This window comes from Pogoniulus pusillus, chromosome Z (assembly GCF_015220805.1).
Source record: "Pogoniulus pusillus isolate bPogPus1 chromosome Z, bPogPus1.pri, whole genome shotgun sequence".
NCBI classification, from domain to species: Eukaryota; Metazoa; Chordata; class Aves; order Piciformes; family Lybiidae; genus Pogoniulus; species Pogoniulus pusillus.
The window spans coordinates 6,318,273-6,338,808 of record NC_087309.1 but is presented as its reverse complement, the minus strand read 5'-3'; the positions used below and the strand labels follow the sequence as shown (position 1 = coordinate 6,338,808).

The 20,536-nt window shown below is 45.9% G+C and overlaps 2 protein-coding genes across 3 annotated transcripts in view; both read right to left on the bottom strand.

The window, feature by feature from the left end:
- The window catches only part of PLCXD3 (phosphatidylinositol specific phospholipase C X domain containing 3), a 170,926-nt gene extending 166,165 nt beyond the window's left edge, over positions 1-4,761 (bottom strand). Inside the window, exon 1 of the mRNA XM_064140591.1 lies at positions 4,578-4,761. Coding sequence (XP_063996661.1) covers positions 4,578-4,680 — 103 coding nt within the window. The 5' untranslated portion in view covers positions 4,681-4,761. The remainder of the gene's footprint in view (positions 1-4,577) is intronic.
- RPL37 (ribosomal protein L37) overlaps positions 1-20,536 on the bottom strand; it is a 472,830-nt gene that overhangs the window by 348,295 nt on the left and 103,999 nt on the right. The gene's annotated exons all lie outside the window — the stretch shown is intronic.

Below are 20,536 nucleotides of genomic sequence, written 5' to 3'. Positions count from 1 at the left end.
GTTATGACTCTCAAAATTCAGTATTCAAGGGTTATTTTTGGTCTTAAATTCATCCAGAACATTTTGTCTACACTATACGAAGGACAGAAACATCCGTAGCACGAATCAGGACTGCTCACATGGCAGATTGAAGCTATCAAGTATTATGGGGGAGCAATTAGTCACCTGGGGACGAAAATATTGTTTTCTACCAGAAATTATTCTTATGCATTTCTCATAGGTTTGGAGTATTAGCTCCAGGGAGTAAAGAAACGTGTATTACACGCTATTTGTACACAAACTTGGGCTCATAGAAGGCAAAATACATATTTATGGACTGCCAGCAGGAAAATAATTGACCAGTAAGTGGGTCAATTCAGAAGGAAATGCTGCCTACTGATGTCTAGTTAACTGTATTGCACATAGCACACTCCTCAACCCAGACGAAGGTGGTGACATTCACACAGCAAAACACATCGGTTCTCTGCACCTCACTTTCTAGCTGCAACTTGGAGCCACAAAGATTTCAGTTCTCTAAATGTACATTATCAATAAACAATACCTCTTTGGGTCGAAGAGGCACAGGCTTGGAGCAAAGCTACACTTTACCAGAAGACATCCACCCTAACAACAACAATAAAAGCAATTCTCCACGTTTTTCTTAGCCAGACTGCTGTGAGTTTAGCCAGGCAGATCTTTTAACATTAAGAGGCAGTTTGCAAACATGAGGAGACTGCAAATGCTAAGAACACTGGGCTATACACTAGGAATGTGTCATTTTGCTGTGCTAATTGTCATAGCAATAGAAGTCTAAATATGTGTGAAATTTTCTAGAAACTAAGAGATGATTTTCTTTTCAAATAGTAGGTACTGTTATTTGCTACTGGTATCCTTCAAGTGAGGAAAACCTGCCACTGCAATGCAACAGAGCACAACAAAGAAAAAAACATCACGGTATAACACTTCATCCTCATATTTGTAACAAACAGAGAGAGAAAAGTTTAGAATCATAGAATCAGTCAGGGTTGGAAGGAACCACAAAGATCATCTAGTTCCAGTCCCCCCCCCAACCCCAACCTGGACATGGGCAGGGACACCTTACCCTAGAGCAGGCTGCCCAGAGCCCCATCCAGCCTAGCCTTAAACACCTCCAGGGATGGGGCCTCAACCACCTCCCTGGGCAACCCATTCCAGCCTCTCACCACTCTCATGCTCAACAACTTCCTCCTCATGTCCAGCCTGAACCCACCCATCTCCAGCTTCACTCTGTTCCCTCTAGTTCTGTCACTCCCTGATATCCTAAACAGTCCCTCTCCAGCTTTTTTGTATCCCCCCTTCAGATACTGTTTCTAATTGACAATGCTGGCACAAGTTCTGTTACAGCCTTCTGCCTCACCTACTGGACTGAGTTGTCTTAGGAAAACAAAAGTACCTTGCTTGGACCACAGATAATGGAATTAGTAAATCTATTTACTGCAATACCAACAGAATCCACCACTGGGTGTGGAAGCATAAGTGGTGATAAACACTGTAAATCTGTGCCTGCGTAAGCTCCGCGACTGACCAGTTACACGAAAATTTCTGAAGTACACGTGATCCACCATGGTTTTAAACATAACACAAGCATCACACCCCTTCAAAAGCACTGTTAGCATGGCCTTTGTGCTTCCCTTCACAACACTTAAAAATACTACATGCACGTCTACGCCAAAACAGTGCTGTGTATCATCTCAGCTTCAAGCACTTCTTCTGAACGGCGGGCAATGTACCGCCGATTTTAGTAGAGCGACAACATTTCACCCTGCATGTAGCAAAACATCCTCTGTATCAGTGTGATACATTCATTTGGAAAACTCATTCTAGTATCACAGAATGCCAGATTGGGAGGGACCTCAAAGATCATATGGTCCAGGGACCTCAAAGATCATACGGTCCAGGGACCTCAAGGATCATACAGTCCAACTTTTCTAGGTGATGGTGTAGTTTAAATGAGATCACCCAGCACCCTGTGGAGCTGAGCTGTAAAACTGCCCAATGTAGAGGAATCCACTACTAAGTGCTAATTGTTTTCTTCAACATTAGCATGGGACAGATACTTTGACTCTGGAATCAAGCTTGCTGAATTAAGGATAACATCAGTATTCTTACTGAGCAAAGGAAATCCATAACCTGCTGGAACCAAAATCAAGATTGTACTGTGAGCTTCTCTTGGTAAGGGGGGGAAGAGAGAAAGAAAAAAGCAATGGAAACAAAATGCCACTTACAAAACAACAGTGGTGACTCTACAAATGCATTAGCAACTAAATCTTTGTTTCCAAAACAGTTACAAACTCACAAGTTAAAACTACAAAGCTTTGTCACAGCATGGTTATGAATCCTCTTCCTTCAACAGCAGTTTTGGAATTCCTCTTATTGACTACTTCAGTAATAGTTTTATGCCAGTAACTATTGCTCATGCTTAGCATCAATTTTGAGCTACAGTTGTATGGGAGGACGCTTCCAAATAAACATTATAAACATCTAAAAGGTGATTTCTTCTTAAAAGATGAAAACAGTCTTAGGTTTGCCTTTGCACAACTACTGTAATTACCACAGTGTATGCTGGATATAATAATAAATATACTATTAAAAGATAATGTTTGAACTGTACTGATAGGCACAGCTTGTGTACCAGGCTCCCTAACTGACAAAATCATATGAAATATATTGTCCCCCACCCCTTCCCATAAGGCTCCAGTTACCAAAGCTCCCATTTTAAAAGTAAAGACTGGCAAGGAAGCAAGGTCTCTGTCCATTTACAAGGATAGAAGGGCAAACTTCAAAGGTCTTACCAATAAATTGCTCAGATCATAGCAGTTTTGTTGCTAATTTTAAGGGGGAAAAAAAGACTGTGTGCATGGCTATTAAATGAAAAAAACTCCTCTGCAATGTAAGGGGTCTGTCTCTGCACCTGGAGGCTACAAAATTTGCCCACTGCTTAACGCTGTATGGGGATTAACCTGCATTTACAGTTCCCTGTAGGTTTCTGTGTGCTCGTTTGGTTTTGTTGAGGGTTTTCTTGTTCGGTTGTTTTAATGTAAACATGTTAACAAAGAGTGAAATTGGTGTAGTTTTTCAGAGCCAAAGCTCTGGAAAACGTTCACCGTGAAAATCAGTCATATATCCTTCACAAAGAAGCTCCGAAAAAGTAAGAGATCTTGGTCAGACTGATGCAGCAGTAACTGCCTCAAGGTGCTTCAGACAAGGGAGCCAGTTAAAGGTGATTGATACCAAAGGCAGCGCCTTGCATCTAGAAGTGAGTTTGATCGTGACTGCCTCAAAACCACAGAAAAAAAAAAAAAGTCTCCAAAATTATATGTTTAACTCTAAAGGCCCAAACAGACCAATTTCTCATCGTAGCCTGTATTTTACAAGAGCATCCCTCAGCTTGTCAGTTAAGGAAAAGTTAGTAACACCAAAAGCTTTTACAGCCCTAAAATAATTTGGCATAGCAGTTACAGAGGCTAGATTCCTGTGCCTCAGAGGGACAGTTTTATACACGATGTATTCAACTAATAGCAAAAAAAAAAAAAACCAAAAAAACAAAAAAAAACAAAAAAAAACCCAACCCCAACAGTGCAGCAAGTAAAATACTAAACAAAGCTAGTGTAAACTGCAAGAAACTAAGAGGCAGATGACTGTAAAACAGCACACCTCTGTTTAAACGAAGCTATAGAAAAACGCATCCTAGCACATAGCCGTTGAAACTACATTGTCTTAAAAGTATCTTTTCACTAGTGCTATAAAAATTGCTCTAACACAAGCAGCTGCTACAAAAACTCTCAAGAAGTGAACATTCTCATAAGAAGCTTAGGAGACATTATAGCGTCAGCATCTCTCAAATCTCATTCCCGTTAGACATCTCAAGAGCGGGTGGGATGCTGGTAAAGACGTCTTGCAACCCGAGGTGGTCGACCGAACCACGAGTCATTCGAAATTATTACTGGTTTAGCTTCTGACAGGTATTTTGCCTATGTCTGCAGTTACAACGAATACCTGAACCAAACGAAAAAAAGGCAGCGAGCGCAGAAGAGTGCACAGTTAGAGCACCATGATGTGCCGTTCCTCATCGTACTTAAATTAGCACCGAGACCGAATGTGCTCTGAAGGTGCCTGGAAATGCAGTCGCACTATGGTGCAGCCTGTCTGCATCGCTCCCCGGCTCCCCAGCAGCTCAGACTCCACCTCGAGACCCAAGTTTACGAGCTAACAGGCAATCCACGGCATGCTGGCCGTACGTGGGGTCCAGCGAAGCACTACAGGCACACGCAACTCTTCCACGCACACAACAGATCCAGCCTGCGCATTCTACCAACGCTGTCTCCTTTGAGTTCGTTACAGTTTGGGGCCACAAGAGCCTCCCGCGGGCAGCTCTCCGCGCATCTGCCCCGCTCGCTCACATGTGACGCAGCGCCCGGGAGCACGACGAGGTGCCCGGAGAGCCGGGGCAGCACAGCTCGGGGCTTGCCGCCTCCTCAGCAGCATGGAGAAGCGCTAAAAGCTCCGCTCTCCTCTCCGGCGCACCTCAGCCGGCGGGGAGTGCAGATGGGAGCACCTACCTGGGATGGCCAGATTGGTGAGCGGGGTACGGTGGATGCTGCTGGGCAAAGCTGCCATCCAGTCGGCGAACCGCACCTCGTTCTTCCCTTGCGACGAAGCCATACCGTCACCGCCGCTGCCTCCGCCGTGCCCCAGCCGCTCGCTCGCTCGCTCGCTCGCTCCCGCCGCTGCCGCTCGCTCCAGCCCGCCCGGCCCCGGCCCAGCACGGCCCGGCCCAGCCCCGCCCGCTTGTCACCGCCTCCCCACGCCCCGCCGAGCCCGGGTGCTGGCCTCGGCCGCCTTTCCCCGCCCCGCCAAGCTTAGGAGCTGCTCTCGGCCGCCTGGCTGGGGGTGCAGCGTTGGGTTCCATCAACCCTTCCCGGCGGCCGCCGGCGGAGTGTCCTCTCTCAGCGCCCTGTACTGGCGGGGCCGGACGGCATCACCACCGGCCCCGGGGTGGTGAAAGAGGGAGCAGGGTCACAGCTCAGGCCTCGAGCTGGAGGCTGATGTCCGCTGGGCCCTCGCACTCAGCAGGTGCCTTGCCCCCGGCCCGTTTGGCCAAGCCGCTGGCCAGCAGAGCCCAGCCAAGAGCTCGACCAGGGCCGGGGAGCCCCCGGGGTGGCGTGCAGGAGCACTGGCTGGGGTTTGTTCCCCTGCCTAGCCCCGACGCCTTGCCAGGCGTTCGGGTGTTAGTTTGTTGAATCCTTCTCAGCTGGGACACCTTGCAGCTGCCTGCAGAGCCAGGCTTGCCTGCCTCTGCTGCAGATTTCTCCTTTCGCAGGGGGTTACTCACATTTAAAAACAAACAAACAAGTAAATAAAATCAGATCATTACTTCAACACTCCTTGGAGACCTGTAATCTTTTGGCAATAGCTTCTTGCTGTCTTTTAAGGGTGATCCAAAGGACTACCTTTCATTAGGAAGAAGTTCTTCACAGAGAGAGTGATTTCCCATTGGAATGGGCTGCCCAGGGAGGTGGTGGAGGCACCGTCCCTGGGGGTCCTCAAGAAAAGCCTGGATGAGGCACTTAGTGCCATGGTCTGGTTGATTGGTTAGGGCTGGGTGCTAGGTTGGACTGGATGATCTTGGAGGTCTCTTCCAACCTGGTTGATTCTATGATTCTATGATTCCCATTCCAAACCTGCCTTTGGAGAAACATCTTAAACGTTTGCATTAGCAAAGTGTTAATGTTACTGACACCAGATCAATCAGTGAATGAATCTGCTAAAGCTCAGTGAGCCATCTTGAAGTGCTACCACAAGCATGATCTTTCAGCTTCAGAGTGTTTGTGTTTTTATCAAAGTTGTTGGTATGCATGAGATTTAACAAGGCCAAGTGCAGGGTTCTACACTTTGGCCACAACAACCCCAAGCAGCATTCTAGGCTGGGGACTGAGTGTCTGGAGATCAGCCAGGCACAGAGGGACCTGGAGGTGCTGGTAGACAGTAGCTGAAGATGAGCCAGCAGTGTGCCCAGGTGGCCAAGAGAGCCAATGGCATCCTGGCCTGGATCAGGAGCAGTGTGGCCAGTAGGACAAGGGAGGTTATTCTTGCCCTGTACTCAGCACTGGTCAGGCCACACCTTGAGTACTGTGTCCAGTTCTGGGCTCCTCAATTGAAGAGAGATGTTGAGGTGCTGGAATGTGTCCAGAGAAGGGCAACAAAGCTGGTGAGGGGCCTGGAGCACAAACCCTATGAGGAGACACTGAGGGAGTTGGGGATTGTTTAGCCTGGAGATGAGGAGGCTCAGAGGAGACCTCATTGCTGTCTACAATTAACTGAAGGGAGGCTGTAGCCAGGTGAGGTTGGTTTCTTCTCCCAGGCAACCAGCAACAGAACAAGGGGACACAGTCTCAAGCTGTGCCAGGAGAGGTCTAGGCTGGATGTTAGGAGGAAGTTCTTCACAGAGAGAGTGATTGGCATTGGAATGGGCTGCCCAGGGAGGTGGTGGAGGCACCGTCCCTGGAGGTGTTCAAGAAAAGCCTGGATGAGGCATTTAGTGCCATGATCTAGTTGACTGGATAAGACTGGGCTGGATGATCTTGTTTGGATAAGTTGGACTGGATGGATAGGTTGGACTGGATGATATTGGAAGTCTCTTCCAACCTGACTGTTTCTATGGTTTTACAATTCTATGTAGAAGCTTACCTGGTAGAGCTGTCAAAAGTAGTGCATGGAGAGAACCATGCCTGAGCAGATATCAATTATCAGTTCACTTTGAGTTTCTGAGAGGGTCAGCTGTGATCTAGTAGTCTGTGTTCTCACTCAACATCTTCTGTAACAGCCAGCTTTGAAAACAAAAATGCAAGGAACAATTGATAGCAAACCTCTTCTCTGTCGCAGGTTTCCAGAGCGATTTTGAAGAGAAGATCACTCTTGAGCCAAAACATAATGGAACAATTTCTTGGAAAGCAAGTGAATATCTCTGAGATACTTAAATGAAGGAATTTTTGCTGATTCACTTTTTGCAATAAAGTTTAGCTCTGAAGGTGGGATTTAACTGTGCAAATGTGAACAGATGGTTGATGTGGTACATGAAAAAGGGGGAGGAGTAAGTAGTTACTGAGACAGGTTTAAGTTTTTCAGTACTATGTCCTGTTATTAGGGTGTAAATTTGTCACTTCCAAAATCAATGGTGTTACTAAACATGAGGGAGAAAAAAAAATTAAATAAAAAGAAAAAAATATTAATCCACATTTAGGATGCAAAGGCATAAAACACACTAATGACCAAGCCATGGCAGGTGTTACTTTATAAAATCATAGAATAGGTCAGGGTTGGAAGGCACCACAAGGATCATCCAGTTCCAACTCCCCTGACATGGGTAGGGACACCCTACCCTAGAGCAGGCTGCACACAGCCTCATCCAGCCTGGCCTTAAACACCTCCAGGGACGGGGCCTCAACCACCTCCCTGAGCAACCCATTCCAGCCTCTCACCACTCTCATGCTCAACACCTTCCTCCTCACCTCCAGTCTGACTCTCCCCATCTCCAGCTTCACTCCATTCCCCCAAGTCCTGTTACTCCATCATAGCCTAAAAAGTCCCTCCCCAGCTTTCTTGTAGGCCCCTTTCAGATCCTGGAAGGCCACAAGAAGGTCATCTTTTCTCCAGACTGCACAGCCCCAAATCTTTCAGTCTGTCCTCACAGCAGAGCTGCTGCAGCCCTCCAAGCATCCCAGTGGCCCTCCTCTGGACACACTCCAGCATCTCCACATCCCTGTTCTAATGGGGACTCCAGACCTGGATGCAGTACTCAAAGTGGGGTCTCAGCAGAGCACAGCAGAGGGGGAAAATCCTCGCCCTTGGCCTGCTGGCCACACTTCTCCTGATACAGCCCAGACTCTGCTCGGCTTTCTGGGCTGCAAGTGCACACTGCTGGCTCCTGTTGAGCTCCTCATCTACCAGTACCCCCAGGTCCCTCTGGTCAGGGCTGCTCTCCAGCCAGTCCCTGCCCAGCCTGGAGTTGTGCTTTAGATCATCTTCAAAGGACAGGGAGAAATTATAGTAAAAAATATCACCAAGATTTCTAAAGAGCAGCCAAGTAAGGCATAATGAATGTTTTTATCCACATGATTGGACCAACTTAGTTTAAGTGACAAAGTTATTACTGGATTGCACCAGTTACCTGGAAAACTGCTGCCAATTTTTTATCCACTCTGCTAATGTGTTCTCTCTTCTCTGAGATAAAACTTCCAGAAAGCTTTTAGAAAGGCCAAAGATACTAATACTGTTGTGGTTCTCATGCAAGCAAGCTTTTTAAGCTGTGAGTCAAGCTCAGGTCAAAATAAAACAAATATGTACCAACTTTTTTCATTTTAAAATATCTTACTGTGTAAAATAATGCCTAAACTGTGTGATGTCCTATCAGGTCTGTCAGTAATACTTTCTGCTTTACTGGAGATCTGTAAATGTCCCTCTCTGGTTGGCCTTTGCTCTAATTAGAGCTTCTCTATCTTCTTTTTTATGCTCAAAGACAGGCTAGATTCTTCGTAGTCTGGATTTTCAAACCATGGATACTCTGCTTTGTGAAACTCACTCTTCTCCAACATACCTCATACTAATCATGTTTGGAGAGGTTCGTTTCTGTTTCTAGTGAGTGGTGACTGCCAAAATCACAGGCATAAAATCTGACATTAGGTCTCTCTGAAGTTGAGGGAACCCAAGTTTAAGTAATTTGGAGGGAAATGGGACAGGAGAGGAAGCTTTTATAGAGCACTCAAAGTACTCAAAGAACACTGTATGTGGAAGCTTTGTCTTAAGAGAAAAAAGTGGGGCTTTGGAGCTTTTCAGTGCTTTGAAACTTCAGCATTTGTCTGCTTATCTATTTGGGAAGAGTTTAATGAAAAACAGAGCCTGTAAATGAAAAACAGAGCATCTGTGCAAACTTTTGTTCTGATTTGAAAAGAGTGGAAAAAAACACAGAATCACTTTTTTTTTTCTTTTTTGGTCAAATTACTGAGATCTCCACACATAACAATTCTGGACTACCAAAGAAAGTGGATTCCAGGAATCAAATACATTAAAAGCTTAAGAGAGACCAGGTACAATGAAAAATGAAAGGCAGTGCCAAGACACTGGAAAGTATCATCTTTGCTTTCCTATTCACAGCTATGCTTAGCTAACTGGAGATGCCACAAAGAGAAGGAAAATTGAAATTGTATTATCTGTTCATCAGGTATTGTATTCTCGCCGGTCTGTAGCTGTAACAGCATGGATGAATAGTGACACCTCTGCTTCTATGGAACAGAAAAACAGAGTAATTTAACCAGTAGGAATGTAATTTCAACACTCACAATTAATTTCTTTGTTATAAAAAAAAAAAAAAGGCTTTCTGTTGTTTTTATTCTCTTAAAAATTAGCATCTTAATGGTAAATATTCGCTATTATGCTTTGTCATTGTAATAGTCAAATGCTTTGCCTTTTCATATGTCCTTGGCATCTATTTTAATTCTATGAATAACAAAGGAGTAACACGATCTTTTTCTCTAAATTACATAAAGTACACTCTGCACTGAAAGATAAAAGAAAAATGGCTTAATGGGGCATTGTATCTCTGTAATTTTCCCATTATATCTCATTTATTTACAGGCTACTCTAAACCTGTTAATTAATTCAGAATGAGCCTTTGAATGGAAGGATTACCACAGTTGAAATATTTGAAGGTTTTCAGTGGATTTTACTTGTGAAGTTTAGTTTCTTCCTCCTTCTTGATACTTGTTGCTATTAAAAGATTCTTTTCCAGAACAAACCCTGGCTGCCATCTCATGTTTGCAGCTTTGATAGCATCGAATGATGCCATCAGTAACATTTGGGCAGCAAAGCCCTTCCAGTTGTCTGCACTTGAGTTCACAATTATTTACTTGTTACCTGAGTATGCAGTGAATCCATATTATTCTCAGCTTCGTTGCTCTTCATGGCTAGCAGGTGTAAGCAGTCATTTTTATCTGCAAGACAAGCACATAGAACCCTAGAGTCAAAGTAAGTGGATTGACTGAATGAGAAGAGATAATTTTTTACATGACCATATGGGTGAACTGAAGATGAAGCAGGTATTTTTGTTGTCGTTCATTTGACCATATCACCTTGCATTCATTAGGCAATCTATTTAGCAGTATTCGTCCTGTAAACGTATTGTCAAAACAACTTACAGAAGCTCTGAGTAGACAGGAAAAAAACCCAACAACTTGTAGGGAGAAGGTAAATAGTATTTTCCTCTTTTCTCCTTTTCAACCAAATGGAAGTGTTGTTTATTCTTCACTCTAATTTGTTATTCTCTCCTAAGAAAATCTTTGCATCCTTGCTTGGGACCAGTACTGAATCAAAGAAGGAGATGTATTTGTTCTGGACAGCTGACTAGCATCAAGATGTCAACTTTATCCCTGCTCATTGTTACTGTGAACTGCAGAGACTGTGAACATGATGGGTTAATAAAGATATAATATATCTTTTTACTTGCATACTTTATAACCGAAGGAGAGTGTTGGGAAGGGGAAATTAATTGCTGCAAGATTATATTTTCCACAATTAATATTGTTTATTAATGTTGCTATCCAGAGCTCTCTGCCACCTCTGACCACTAATATTAATAGTATTTTGGTTCTTACACAGTCATGGAAACATTCTATGGATAATATCTACATCTAATGTAACCAGCAAAATATAGAAACATTAACTGAACTGGAAGAGACTGTTCCTGCAGTCAAATGCCGCTTGCGGCCAATATGCCGCTTGCCCAGTAGCTGGGCTCAAGCTCTTTCTACTCTATGACAGAAGGTGATAGAGAATTACAGAGAGGCACTGAGCATTTACTGACAGATTATTATTATTATTATTATTATTATTACCCTCACAGGGGCTGGCCACAATTCATACAGTGCCCAGATGCTTTCAGGGGACTCTGTCTTGTTGGACGTTGAGGCTTGAATCTTCCTGGTTTCTGCGGACAGGACACAGACAGTCTCTGACTTTGTTCTCCTGGCTTCTTCTGGACTATCTGTGTATATGTCCAGGAATTCTAGGCAGGACCTTCAGGTGCAGAGGCAGATGTGGTGCAGTCTCAGCACGGTGTCACGCTGGCCACACAGGACAATTGCGTGCAGACATCCAGGGTCTGCTCCTGGTAACTGGCGGCAGTGGAGTTCAGCAGGCAGCACTAAGGCAGTGTGCAAGAGCAGCAGGGCTGGGCACAGCAGATATAGCAGGCAAAGAGCAGGGAAGCAAAGCAGGGAAGCAAAAGCAGGTTGTTCACCTGCCTATCTTCTTTTATCAGTGTGGGCCGAGATTAATTGCCCTTTGGACACAGAATAGCCAATCAGGATGGCAGTTAGCCAAATCTTACCAGATTAGGCAAAGTCACAGGCTCACTTTTCCCTAATTTGGGAAAAGCACAGGCCTTGCACTAGGCAGGCACAAACTAACTGTGTGTATCTTACACCACAGGAACTTGGGCAGGCCAGACTCAGTGGCTCCAGGTACTTTTGTATCTGTTTCCTGTGCTTGCCTTTCTGATGGAGCAGAAAATCATGCCTAGGTGTCATGGAGGGGATTTCTCTATTCCTCCCCTGTTAGGGGGAGGTGAGAAATTAATTTGAGGTGGTTTTGATTTTTTATAAAATTATTTATTAAGATTAATATTTACAAATTTGTACCACCCCCAACCACTATGAAATCCAGGTCTGTTATGCAAGTTTATGAAAACAGCTGGGGATATATTTACAGGGATTGGTTATTAAATGGAAATATCAAATTATTAACAACTATAGACAGAGAGAAAGATTCCCTTAGGCTTAATGCCTCTTAACAATTCTAGTGTTTGCCCAGCAAGGGCTGAAACTGTGTGTGCTCTTCAGATAGAGATAACTTATATTACAAAGGAATTAAAGCTTGCTTAGATGTGTTGCTTTTGAATATTAATCATTAATCACCCTCCCGGGATTCTGTCTCAGTGTGTGCCTCAGTATTGGGGTCTTGGTGGAGCTGATATCTGTCCCGGCTTGCAGGGGTGATAAGGGTCCCCAGTCTCTGGGTAACATAATTTCTCTAACCTTCTCTCCTGGTGTGGCCTCCACCTCACAGCTGCTACTTCTGGAAGCTGTGTGTCCAGGGATGGTCAGCTGGCAAGATTCCCAGATGCAGGAGAAGGATCTGTCCATGTAGCTCCTGACACGGTCTCACAGCTAGCAGGCTGTGTTTGCAGGTTAGCAGACTGCCTGAGGGTCTGCTGGCTCTGGGTCTTTCCAGAGTTACAGAATAGCTGGCAAACAGTATTTATGCCAGGCAAGCAGGGTCTGTGCCGTGCTGCAGGGAGACGAGCTCCGTAGATAAATCAAGATAGCTCTAGGCTTAGGCAGGGGTCTCTCGGCTCCCCATATATGTATGAAGTGCAGGTGTGCATGCGCTCTGCTTCTCAAAGGGCTCGCAAATAGCTTGACTGTGCCTTGAGATCAATTCATGAGGTCTGAGCCTCTGTAATGCTTGCAAGTGAGGAAGGCCTGATCCTTTGTCTAGGCCATGCAAGCAGGTCAGGGCAGCAGGGTGCTGCTGGGGGTCAGAGATGAGTCTGAATGCTCTAAGCTTCTGAACGATTTGAACGGTCTGGACCGTCTGACCACATGGTGCTGCTGTGCACCCCTCTTTAAAGGCTCTGGGGACGAGATTCATGGCTCGTTGGACATCTAAAATGACCAATCAGGTTGGCAGTAAGCCAAACCTTGCCCCAATAGGCAGTAGAGACATGCCTGGACCTCCCAATAGGAGATTATCTGGGCGGATCCCCGGGGTACACAGCCTGGGCGTGTGGGTGTTACACAATCTGTTCACTGCCTCGTGGGTCCTGGCAGAAAAACATATCCAGGCATGTAGGGGCATAGAGAGGCCTCAGTTTTGGGGCTGCTGCCCCTCCACCACACTAGGGAAGGCAGGACATGTACAAGTTTATTTTGTGCCTATGAGGCCTACCACAACACAGAGGAATTGCAGTCATATACAAAAGGTGCAAGAGAGTATATGTGTCTTAACACAGATAAAAATCAAGTCCAAAATTTACTATTGACTATTGGAACGTGGCAGGGGGAATGATAATATTTGCAACTAGTGGATATCAGGTGGAAATGCATTTCACAGAATCACAGAATTTCTTAGGTTGGAAAAGACCTTCAAGCTCATTGAGTCCAATCATTAGTTTCACACTGACAAGTCTGTGACTAAACTAAATCCCTCAGCACAGCATCTAATCACTATGAATCACTATGGTTGGAGAGGACCACCAAGATCATCCAGTCCAACCTTCATCCCAGCATCCTTAATCACTAGACCATAGCCTCAATTTCAATTAACTATTCCTTTCTGAAGAGCGTTTCTCAATTTCATGGAGCAAAGGTTGTTTAAGATTGCTTTGTTTCTTTTTTACCTTTGTAATGCAGAGCCATGTTTGTGTCTCACCATTTACTTGCTTAAAAACACACTTTGTTAGCTAGTTAAAAACAAGAGAGTTTGATTTTTGTTGGCATTCCTGCAGGGACTCTGCTGGTATTATGGAGAGCAGCTGTGGCAGAACAGGAAAAGCCTAATTTTTGGCAAAGTACACAACTTTGGCACAAGCAATAGTGTGAGAGAGGTTGCTATTTATTTTTATCTGTTTTGCTTTCTTTAGATTGCATTTATTTTTATATTAATATAAATCTACTTTTATTCATGTATTAACAGTTGTATTATATACTTATATTATTTGTATATATATTTATTCATCTTGCATCATTATATATTATATATCTATATTCATAGAATCATGGAATCACAGAATCAACCAGGTTGGAAGAGACCTCAAAGTTCATCCAGTCCAACCTACCACCCAGCCCTAGCCAGTCAACTAGACCATGGCATTAAGTGCCTCTTCCAGGTTTTTCTTGAACACCCCCAGGGATGGTGACTCCACCACCTCCCTGGGCAGCCTATTCCAATTCCAATCACTCTCTCTGTTAAGAACTTCCTCCTAACATCCAGCCTGTATTATTTCTATTTATTAATTTTGCTTTGTTTTATATTATATATATGTTTTATTTCTATTTCTACTTATTCATTTTGCTTTGCTATGTATTATATATCTACTTTATTTCTATTTATCACACAGTATCACAGCATCACCAAGGTTGGAAGAGACCTCATAGATCACTAAGTCCAACCCTTTACCACAGAGCTCAAGACTAGACCGTGGCACCAAGTGCCATGTCCAATCCTGCCTTGAACAGCTCCAGGGATGGCGACTCCACCACCTCCCCGGGCAGCCCATTCCAGTGTCCAATGACTCTCTCAATGAAGAACTTTCTCCTCACCTCCAGCCTAAATTTCCCCTGGTGCAGCCTGAGGCTGTGTTCTCTCGTTCTGATGCTGGCCACCTGAGAGAAGAGAGCAACCTCCTCCTGGCCACAACCACCCCTCAGGTAGTTGTAGACAGCAATAAGGTCTCCCCTGAGCCTCCTCTTCTCCAGGCTAACCAATCCCAGCTCCCTCAGCCTCTTTCTATATACTATATATATGTTTTATATCTATTTCAATTTATTCATTTTGCTTTGCTATATAGTATATATATTTTATTTCTATTTCTATTAATTTTGCTTTGTTATATATTATATATCAATTTTATTTCTATTTCTATTTATTCATTTTGCTTTTTTTTTAATTTCTAAACAGACTTAACAATGCTTTAAAAAATTTCTGTGAAAACTTATAGGCATTCTTTTTGCAAACAAATATGTCTCCGTGATAGGAGCCTTGTATTTAGTTCAGTAAGAAGGGTTGATTCAAGCATTTGAATTTCAGGACATTCCCACAGTAGGGAGAATGTTTGTTATTTTAAAACGGAGCAGTGTGCCCAGGAGGCCAGGAGAGCCAATGGCATCCTGGCCCGGATCAGGAACAGTGTGGCCAGTAGGACAAGGGAGGTTATTCTGCCCCTGTGCTCAGCACTGGTCAGGCCACACCTTGAGTGCTGCGTCCAGTTCTGAGCTCCTCAATTCAAGAGAGATGTTAGGGTGCTGGAAGGTGTCCAGAGAAGGGCAACAAAGCTGGTGAGGGGCCTGGAACACAGCTCTGTGAGGAGAGGCTGAAAGAGCTGGGGGTGTGCAGCCCGGAGACAAGGAGGCTCAAGGCACACCTCCTTGCTGTCTACTACTACCTGAAGGGACATTGTAGCCAGGTGAGGGGTGGCCTGTTCTCCCAGGCAACCACCAATAGAACAAGGGGACACAATCTCAAGCTGTGCCAGGGAAAGTATAGGCTGGATATTAGGAGGAAGTTCTTCACAGAGGGAGAGATTGGCATTGGAATGGGCTGCCCAGGGAGGTGGTGGAGTCACCATCCCTGGAGGTGTTGAAGCAAAAGCTGGATGAGGCACTTAGTGCCATGGTCTGGTTGACTGGCTAGGGCTGGGTGGTAGGTTGGACTGGATGATCTTGGAGGTTTCTTCCAACCTGGTTGATTCTATACTATTCTATTCTAAAAGCTGAGTGAGGGATTGAGTGGTGAAGTTACCAGAGGCAATAGAAAAAACAAGCTCCAGCGGTGATCATAATCCACGTAGCCATCCAAACTGCTGTTGACATGGTCACAAAACTTTATCAAAATGAAAATAACTGCCTCTGGTTAAAAAATTAAGACAATTTGAAAGCCCCAAACAAAGATGAGCCAGCAGTGTGCCCAGGTGGCCAAGAGAGCCAATGGCATCCTGGCCTGCATCAGGAACAGTGTGGCCAGTAGGACAAGGGAGGTTATTCTGCCCCTGTACTCAGCACTGGTCAGGCCACACCTTGAGTACTGTGTCCAGTTCTGGGCTCCTCAATTCAAGAGAGATGTTGAGGTGCTGGAACATGTCCAGAGAAGGGCAACAAAGCTGGTGAGGGGCCTGAAGCACAAATCCTATGAGGAGAGGCTGAGGGAGCTGGGCCTGTTTCGCCTGGAGAAGAGGAGGCTCAGGGGTGATCTTATTACTGCCTACAACTACCTGAAGGGGCATTGTAGCCAGGTGGGGGGTGGCCTCTTCTCCCAGGTAACCAGCAATAAAACAAGGGGACACAGTCTCAAGTTGTGCCAGGAGAGGTATAGGCTGGATATTAGGAAGAAGTTCTTCACAGAGAGAGTGATTGGCATTGGAATGGGCTGCCCAGGGAGGTGGTGGAGGCACCGTCCCTGGAGGTCTTCAAGAAAAGCCTGGATGAGGCACTTAGTGCCATGGTCTGGTTGATTGGATAGGGCAGGGTGCTAGGTTGGACTGGATGATCTTGGAGGTCTCTTCCAACCTGGTTGATTCTATGAAATCTCTACTAATTTTAAACTTTTCTAGAAGGAAAAAAAAAAAAAAAAAAAAAAAAGGAAAAAGATGAAAAATAAAAAAATTCAAAGTAGCCTGATAGTCCCATAACATTACTTAGTTTTATCAGTAAGCAGCCCCTCGTTAATAGAAATTTTTGACTTACAATAGGAAGTTTAGTCAAAGATCTTCACTAAAAAGTAGTGTGATAATAGTTAACAAACTCCATGGCAATTCAGATTGTCTGGGTGAAGAGTTCTTACCTCTGGGGTTTCAGCTAGCATAGACAAATTAGGAATGATCCAGACAGGGTTAAAACCTGATAATAATGCAAGACAGAGGCAAGTCAAGGGGAAAAGGATACTTTTGCTGACAGTATTTATTATCACACAGTGTTAAGAAAAGACAAATCCATGCACAGAAGAATTAGTGAAGGAAGAACAAAATGGATGAGACAATCAGGCATGGATTTGACTTGCTGATTTTGCAGCAGACCACAAGAAACAGAAGATGCAACCATTTTGTGAGAGTATGTCAGCTGTTTAAGATGCAGTTCAGACCTTCCAGGCAGGGAAGAGAAAAATAATGTTTCTAAATAGGCAGTAAAGTACTTTTCAATTTGTTATAGTATGGTAAATTAAGTGCAATAAAAAGGGGCTCAGATTTTACAAGTGGTTCTTTACCATTAAGATGTTAAGGATGACATCTTGTAGTTGATCTTGGCTATGACTGAGCAGCACATATGCACTGTTTTCTTTGCTGAAAGCAAATGCATGTATAAAGGCAGCTTAAGCAGTTAATGTAAGCCTGTATGTGTGTGTGGTGTGTACGTTTGCGCCTGATGGAGAACAGTTCAAAATCACTGAAGGTAATGAAAATACTTCACTGAATTCGATGGTATTTGGATACCTTGAATGGAAAACTAACAGTTGGTGAACAGCTGATGCAACCACAGCTAATACCCACAGCCACTGGAATTGAAAGGTCTTTTCTGTTTTTACATAAAAAGGATGATGGATGACACAGAGGCTTTCCAACAGGAGCTGCAGAGAGCGATGGTCAGTCCCACTCTTGGCGATTGGAGTCATGTGTCATGAATGATACATTTCTGCGTCCTGGATGAGGTTTTCCCAACATGCTCTTGCTGATTGCATGGTAATGAAGCACTCCCAAAAGGTGTTGAAAATAGTCAGCAGGACTAATGAGATTTCAGCACGCTGAATCAGTATGCTAGCCACACTTCACAGGCTGCAGTCATTGTCTGCTGGGGGCATGAAAAGTAATGTTCCTTTTTAATTACACACCTTCCATGATTGCTGTGTGCAGTGAAATTGTTCCAGCCTGGCATTTGGAGGTCGGGTAGTACAAGAGGCAGGGCAGTGTCTCAGCACTAAAGAAAGGGGTGGTGAGTCTGGCTTCTCCAGAGGAAGGAGTAGAAAAAGGTCAGCAGGGAGAAATAAACATGAAAGCTAATTGTGGGAAATCAGCATTTCCATGGCATGCTCCGCTCCACCTTGTGATAACATAGAACCATAGAATCACAGAATCAGTCAGAGTTGGAAGGGACCACAAGGATCATCCAGTTCCAACCCCCCTGCCATGGGTGGGGACATCCTACCTTAGATCAGGCTGCCCACAGCCTCAGCCAGCCTGGCCTTAAACACCTCCAGCCATGGGGCCTCAACCACCTCCCTGGGCAACCCATTCCAGCCTCTCACCACTCTCATGCTCAACAAATTCCTCCTCACCTCCAGTCTGAATCTCCCCACCTCCAGCTTTGCTTCATTCCCCGGAGTCCTCTCACTCCCTGATAGCCTGAAAAGTCCCCCTCCCCTGCATTTTTTATGCCCCCTTTAGATCCAGGAAGGCCACAAGAAGGTCACCTGGGAGCCTCCTCTTCTCCAGACTGTGCAGCCCCAACACTTTCAGTCTGCCCTCATAGCAGAGCTGCTCCAGCCCTCTGAGCATCCCAGTGGCCCTTCTCTGGACACACTTCAGCATCTCCACATCCCTCTTGTAATGGGGGCTCCAGAACTGGATGCAGTGCTCCAGGTGGGGTCTGAGCAGTGTGCTGAGAATCACCTCCCTCCACCTGCTGGCCACACTTCTGATGCAGTCCAGGATCTGTGTGATGATTTGGGTGTTCCCTGCCCTCCCCACACTTTGGAAATCACCCGGGCTAGACTCAGCCAGCCCTGGAAATTGAATGAGGCTTATTATTTACAGCTTAGCACAATTTACAAGCAGATATTTACAGTAAGTACAGTTATAGACAGAAATAGACAACGTAAAAGGTGATACAGAAACCAGCAGCCCTCCCACAAACCTGAGTCCCCAGGAGGAGCTCCCAACTGCCCTTCCACCTTCTCCCACTCCTCAGTCTTACCCCAGACTTTGCCTTGTGCCCCAAGGAAGAATGGAGGGTCATCCAGGGGGGTCCACAGTATCACAGTATCACAGTATCATTAGGATTGGAAGAGACCTCACAGATCATCAAGTCCAACCCTTTACCACAGAACTCAAGGCTAGACCGTGGCACCAAGTGCCACGTCCAACCTTGCCTTGAAGTGCCCTAGAGACGGCGACTCCACCACCTCCCCGGGCAGCCCATTCCAGTGTCCAATGACTCTCTCAGTGAAGAACTTTCTCCTCACCTCCAGCCTAAATCTCCCCTGGCACAGCCTGAGGCTGTGTCCTCTCGTTCTGGCGCTGGCCACCTGAGAGAAGAGAGCAAACTCCTCCTGGCTACAGCCACCCCTCAGGTAGTTGTAGACAGCAATAAGGTCTCCCCTGAGCCTCCTCTTCTCCAGGCTAACCAATCCCAGCTCCCTCAGCCTCTCCTCGTAGGGCTGTGCTCAAGGCCTCTCCCCAGCCTCGTCACCCTTCTCTGGACACGCTCAAGCATCTCAATGTCCCTTTTAAACTGGGGAGCCCAGAACTGAACACAGTACTCAAGGTGAGGTCTAACCAGTGCAGAGTACAGGGGCAGAATGACCTCCTTGCTCCTGCTGACCACACCATTCCTGATGCAGGGCAGGATGCCACTGGCTCTCTTGGCCACCTGGGCACACTGCTGGCTCATGTTCAGGTGGGTATCAATCAGCACCCCCAGATCCCTCTCTGTCTGGCTGCTCTCCAGCCACTCCGATCCTAGCCTATATCTCTCCATGGGGTTGTTGTAGCCAAAGTGCAGCACCCTGCACTTGGAGCTATTGAACCCCATCCCATTGGACTCTGCCCATCTGTGCAGGTGGTCAAGGTCCCACTGCAGAGCCCTTCTGCCCTCCAACTCAGCCACATCTGCCCCCAGCTTAGTGTCATCTGCAAACTTGCTGATGACTGACTCCATGCCCTCATCCAGATCATCTATGAAGATGTTAAAGAGGATGGGGCCCAGCACAGATCCCTGAGGGACACCACTAGTGACTGGCCGCCAGCTGGATGAGGTCCATTCACCACCACTCTCTGGGTCCGGCCCTCCAGCCAGTTCCTAACCCAGCACAGAGTGTTGCTATCCAAGCCATGGGCTGACAGCTTAGCCAGCAGTTTGCTGTGGGGGACAGTGTCAAAGGCCTTGCTGAAGTCCAGATAGACCACATCCACAGGCCTCCCCACATCCACCAAGTGGGTCACCTGATCATAGAAGGAGATCAGTTTAGAAAGGCAGGGTCTGCCCTTCCTAAACCCATGCTGGCTGGACCTGAGCCCTTTGCCATCCCTCAGGTGTGCTCTTATCACCCCCAAGATAACCTGCTCCATCAGTTTCCCTGGCACTGAGGTCAGGCTGACAGGTCTGTAGTTCCCAGGTTCCTCCATCCGACCCTTCTTGTGGATGGGGACCACGTTGGCAGTTTCCAGTCTCCTGGGACCTCTCCGGTGAGCCAGGACTGCTGGAAAATGATGGAGAGCAGCTTGGCCAGCTCAGCTGCCAGCTCTCTCAGCACCCTGGGATGGATCCCATCTGGTCCCATGGACTTGTGGGTGTCCAGGTGGCTCAGCAGGTCCTGAACTAATTCCTCATGAATTTCCAGGGGAACACACTGCTCCCTGACCCCATCCCCCAGTTCAAGAGGCCACTTGCCTCCTCCTCCTTCCTTACTGTTGAAAACTGAGGCGAAGAAGGCATTCAGGACCTCAGCCTTTTCTACATCATCAGTTATAGTATTCCCCTCC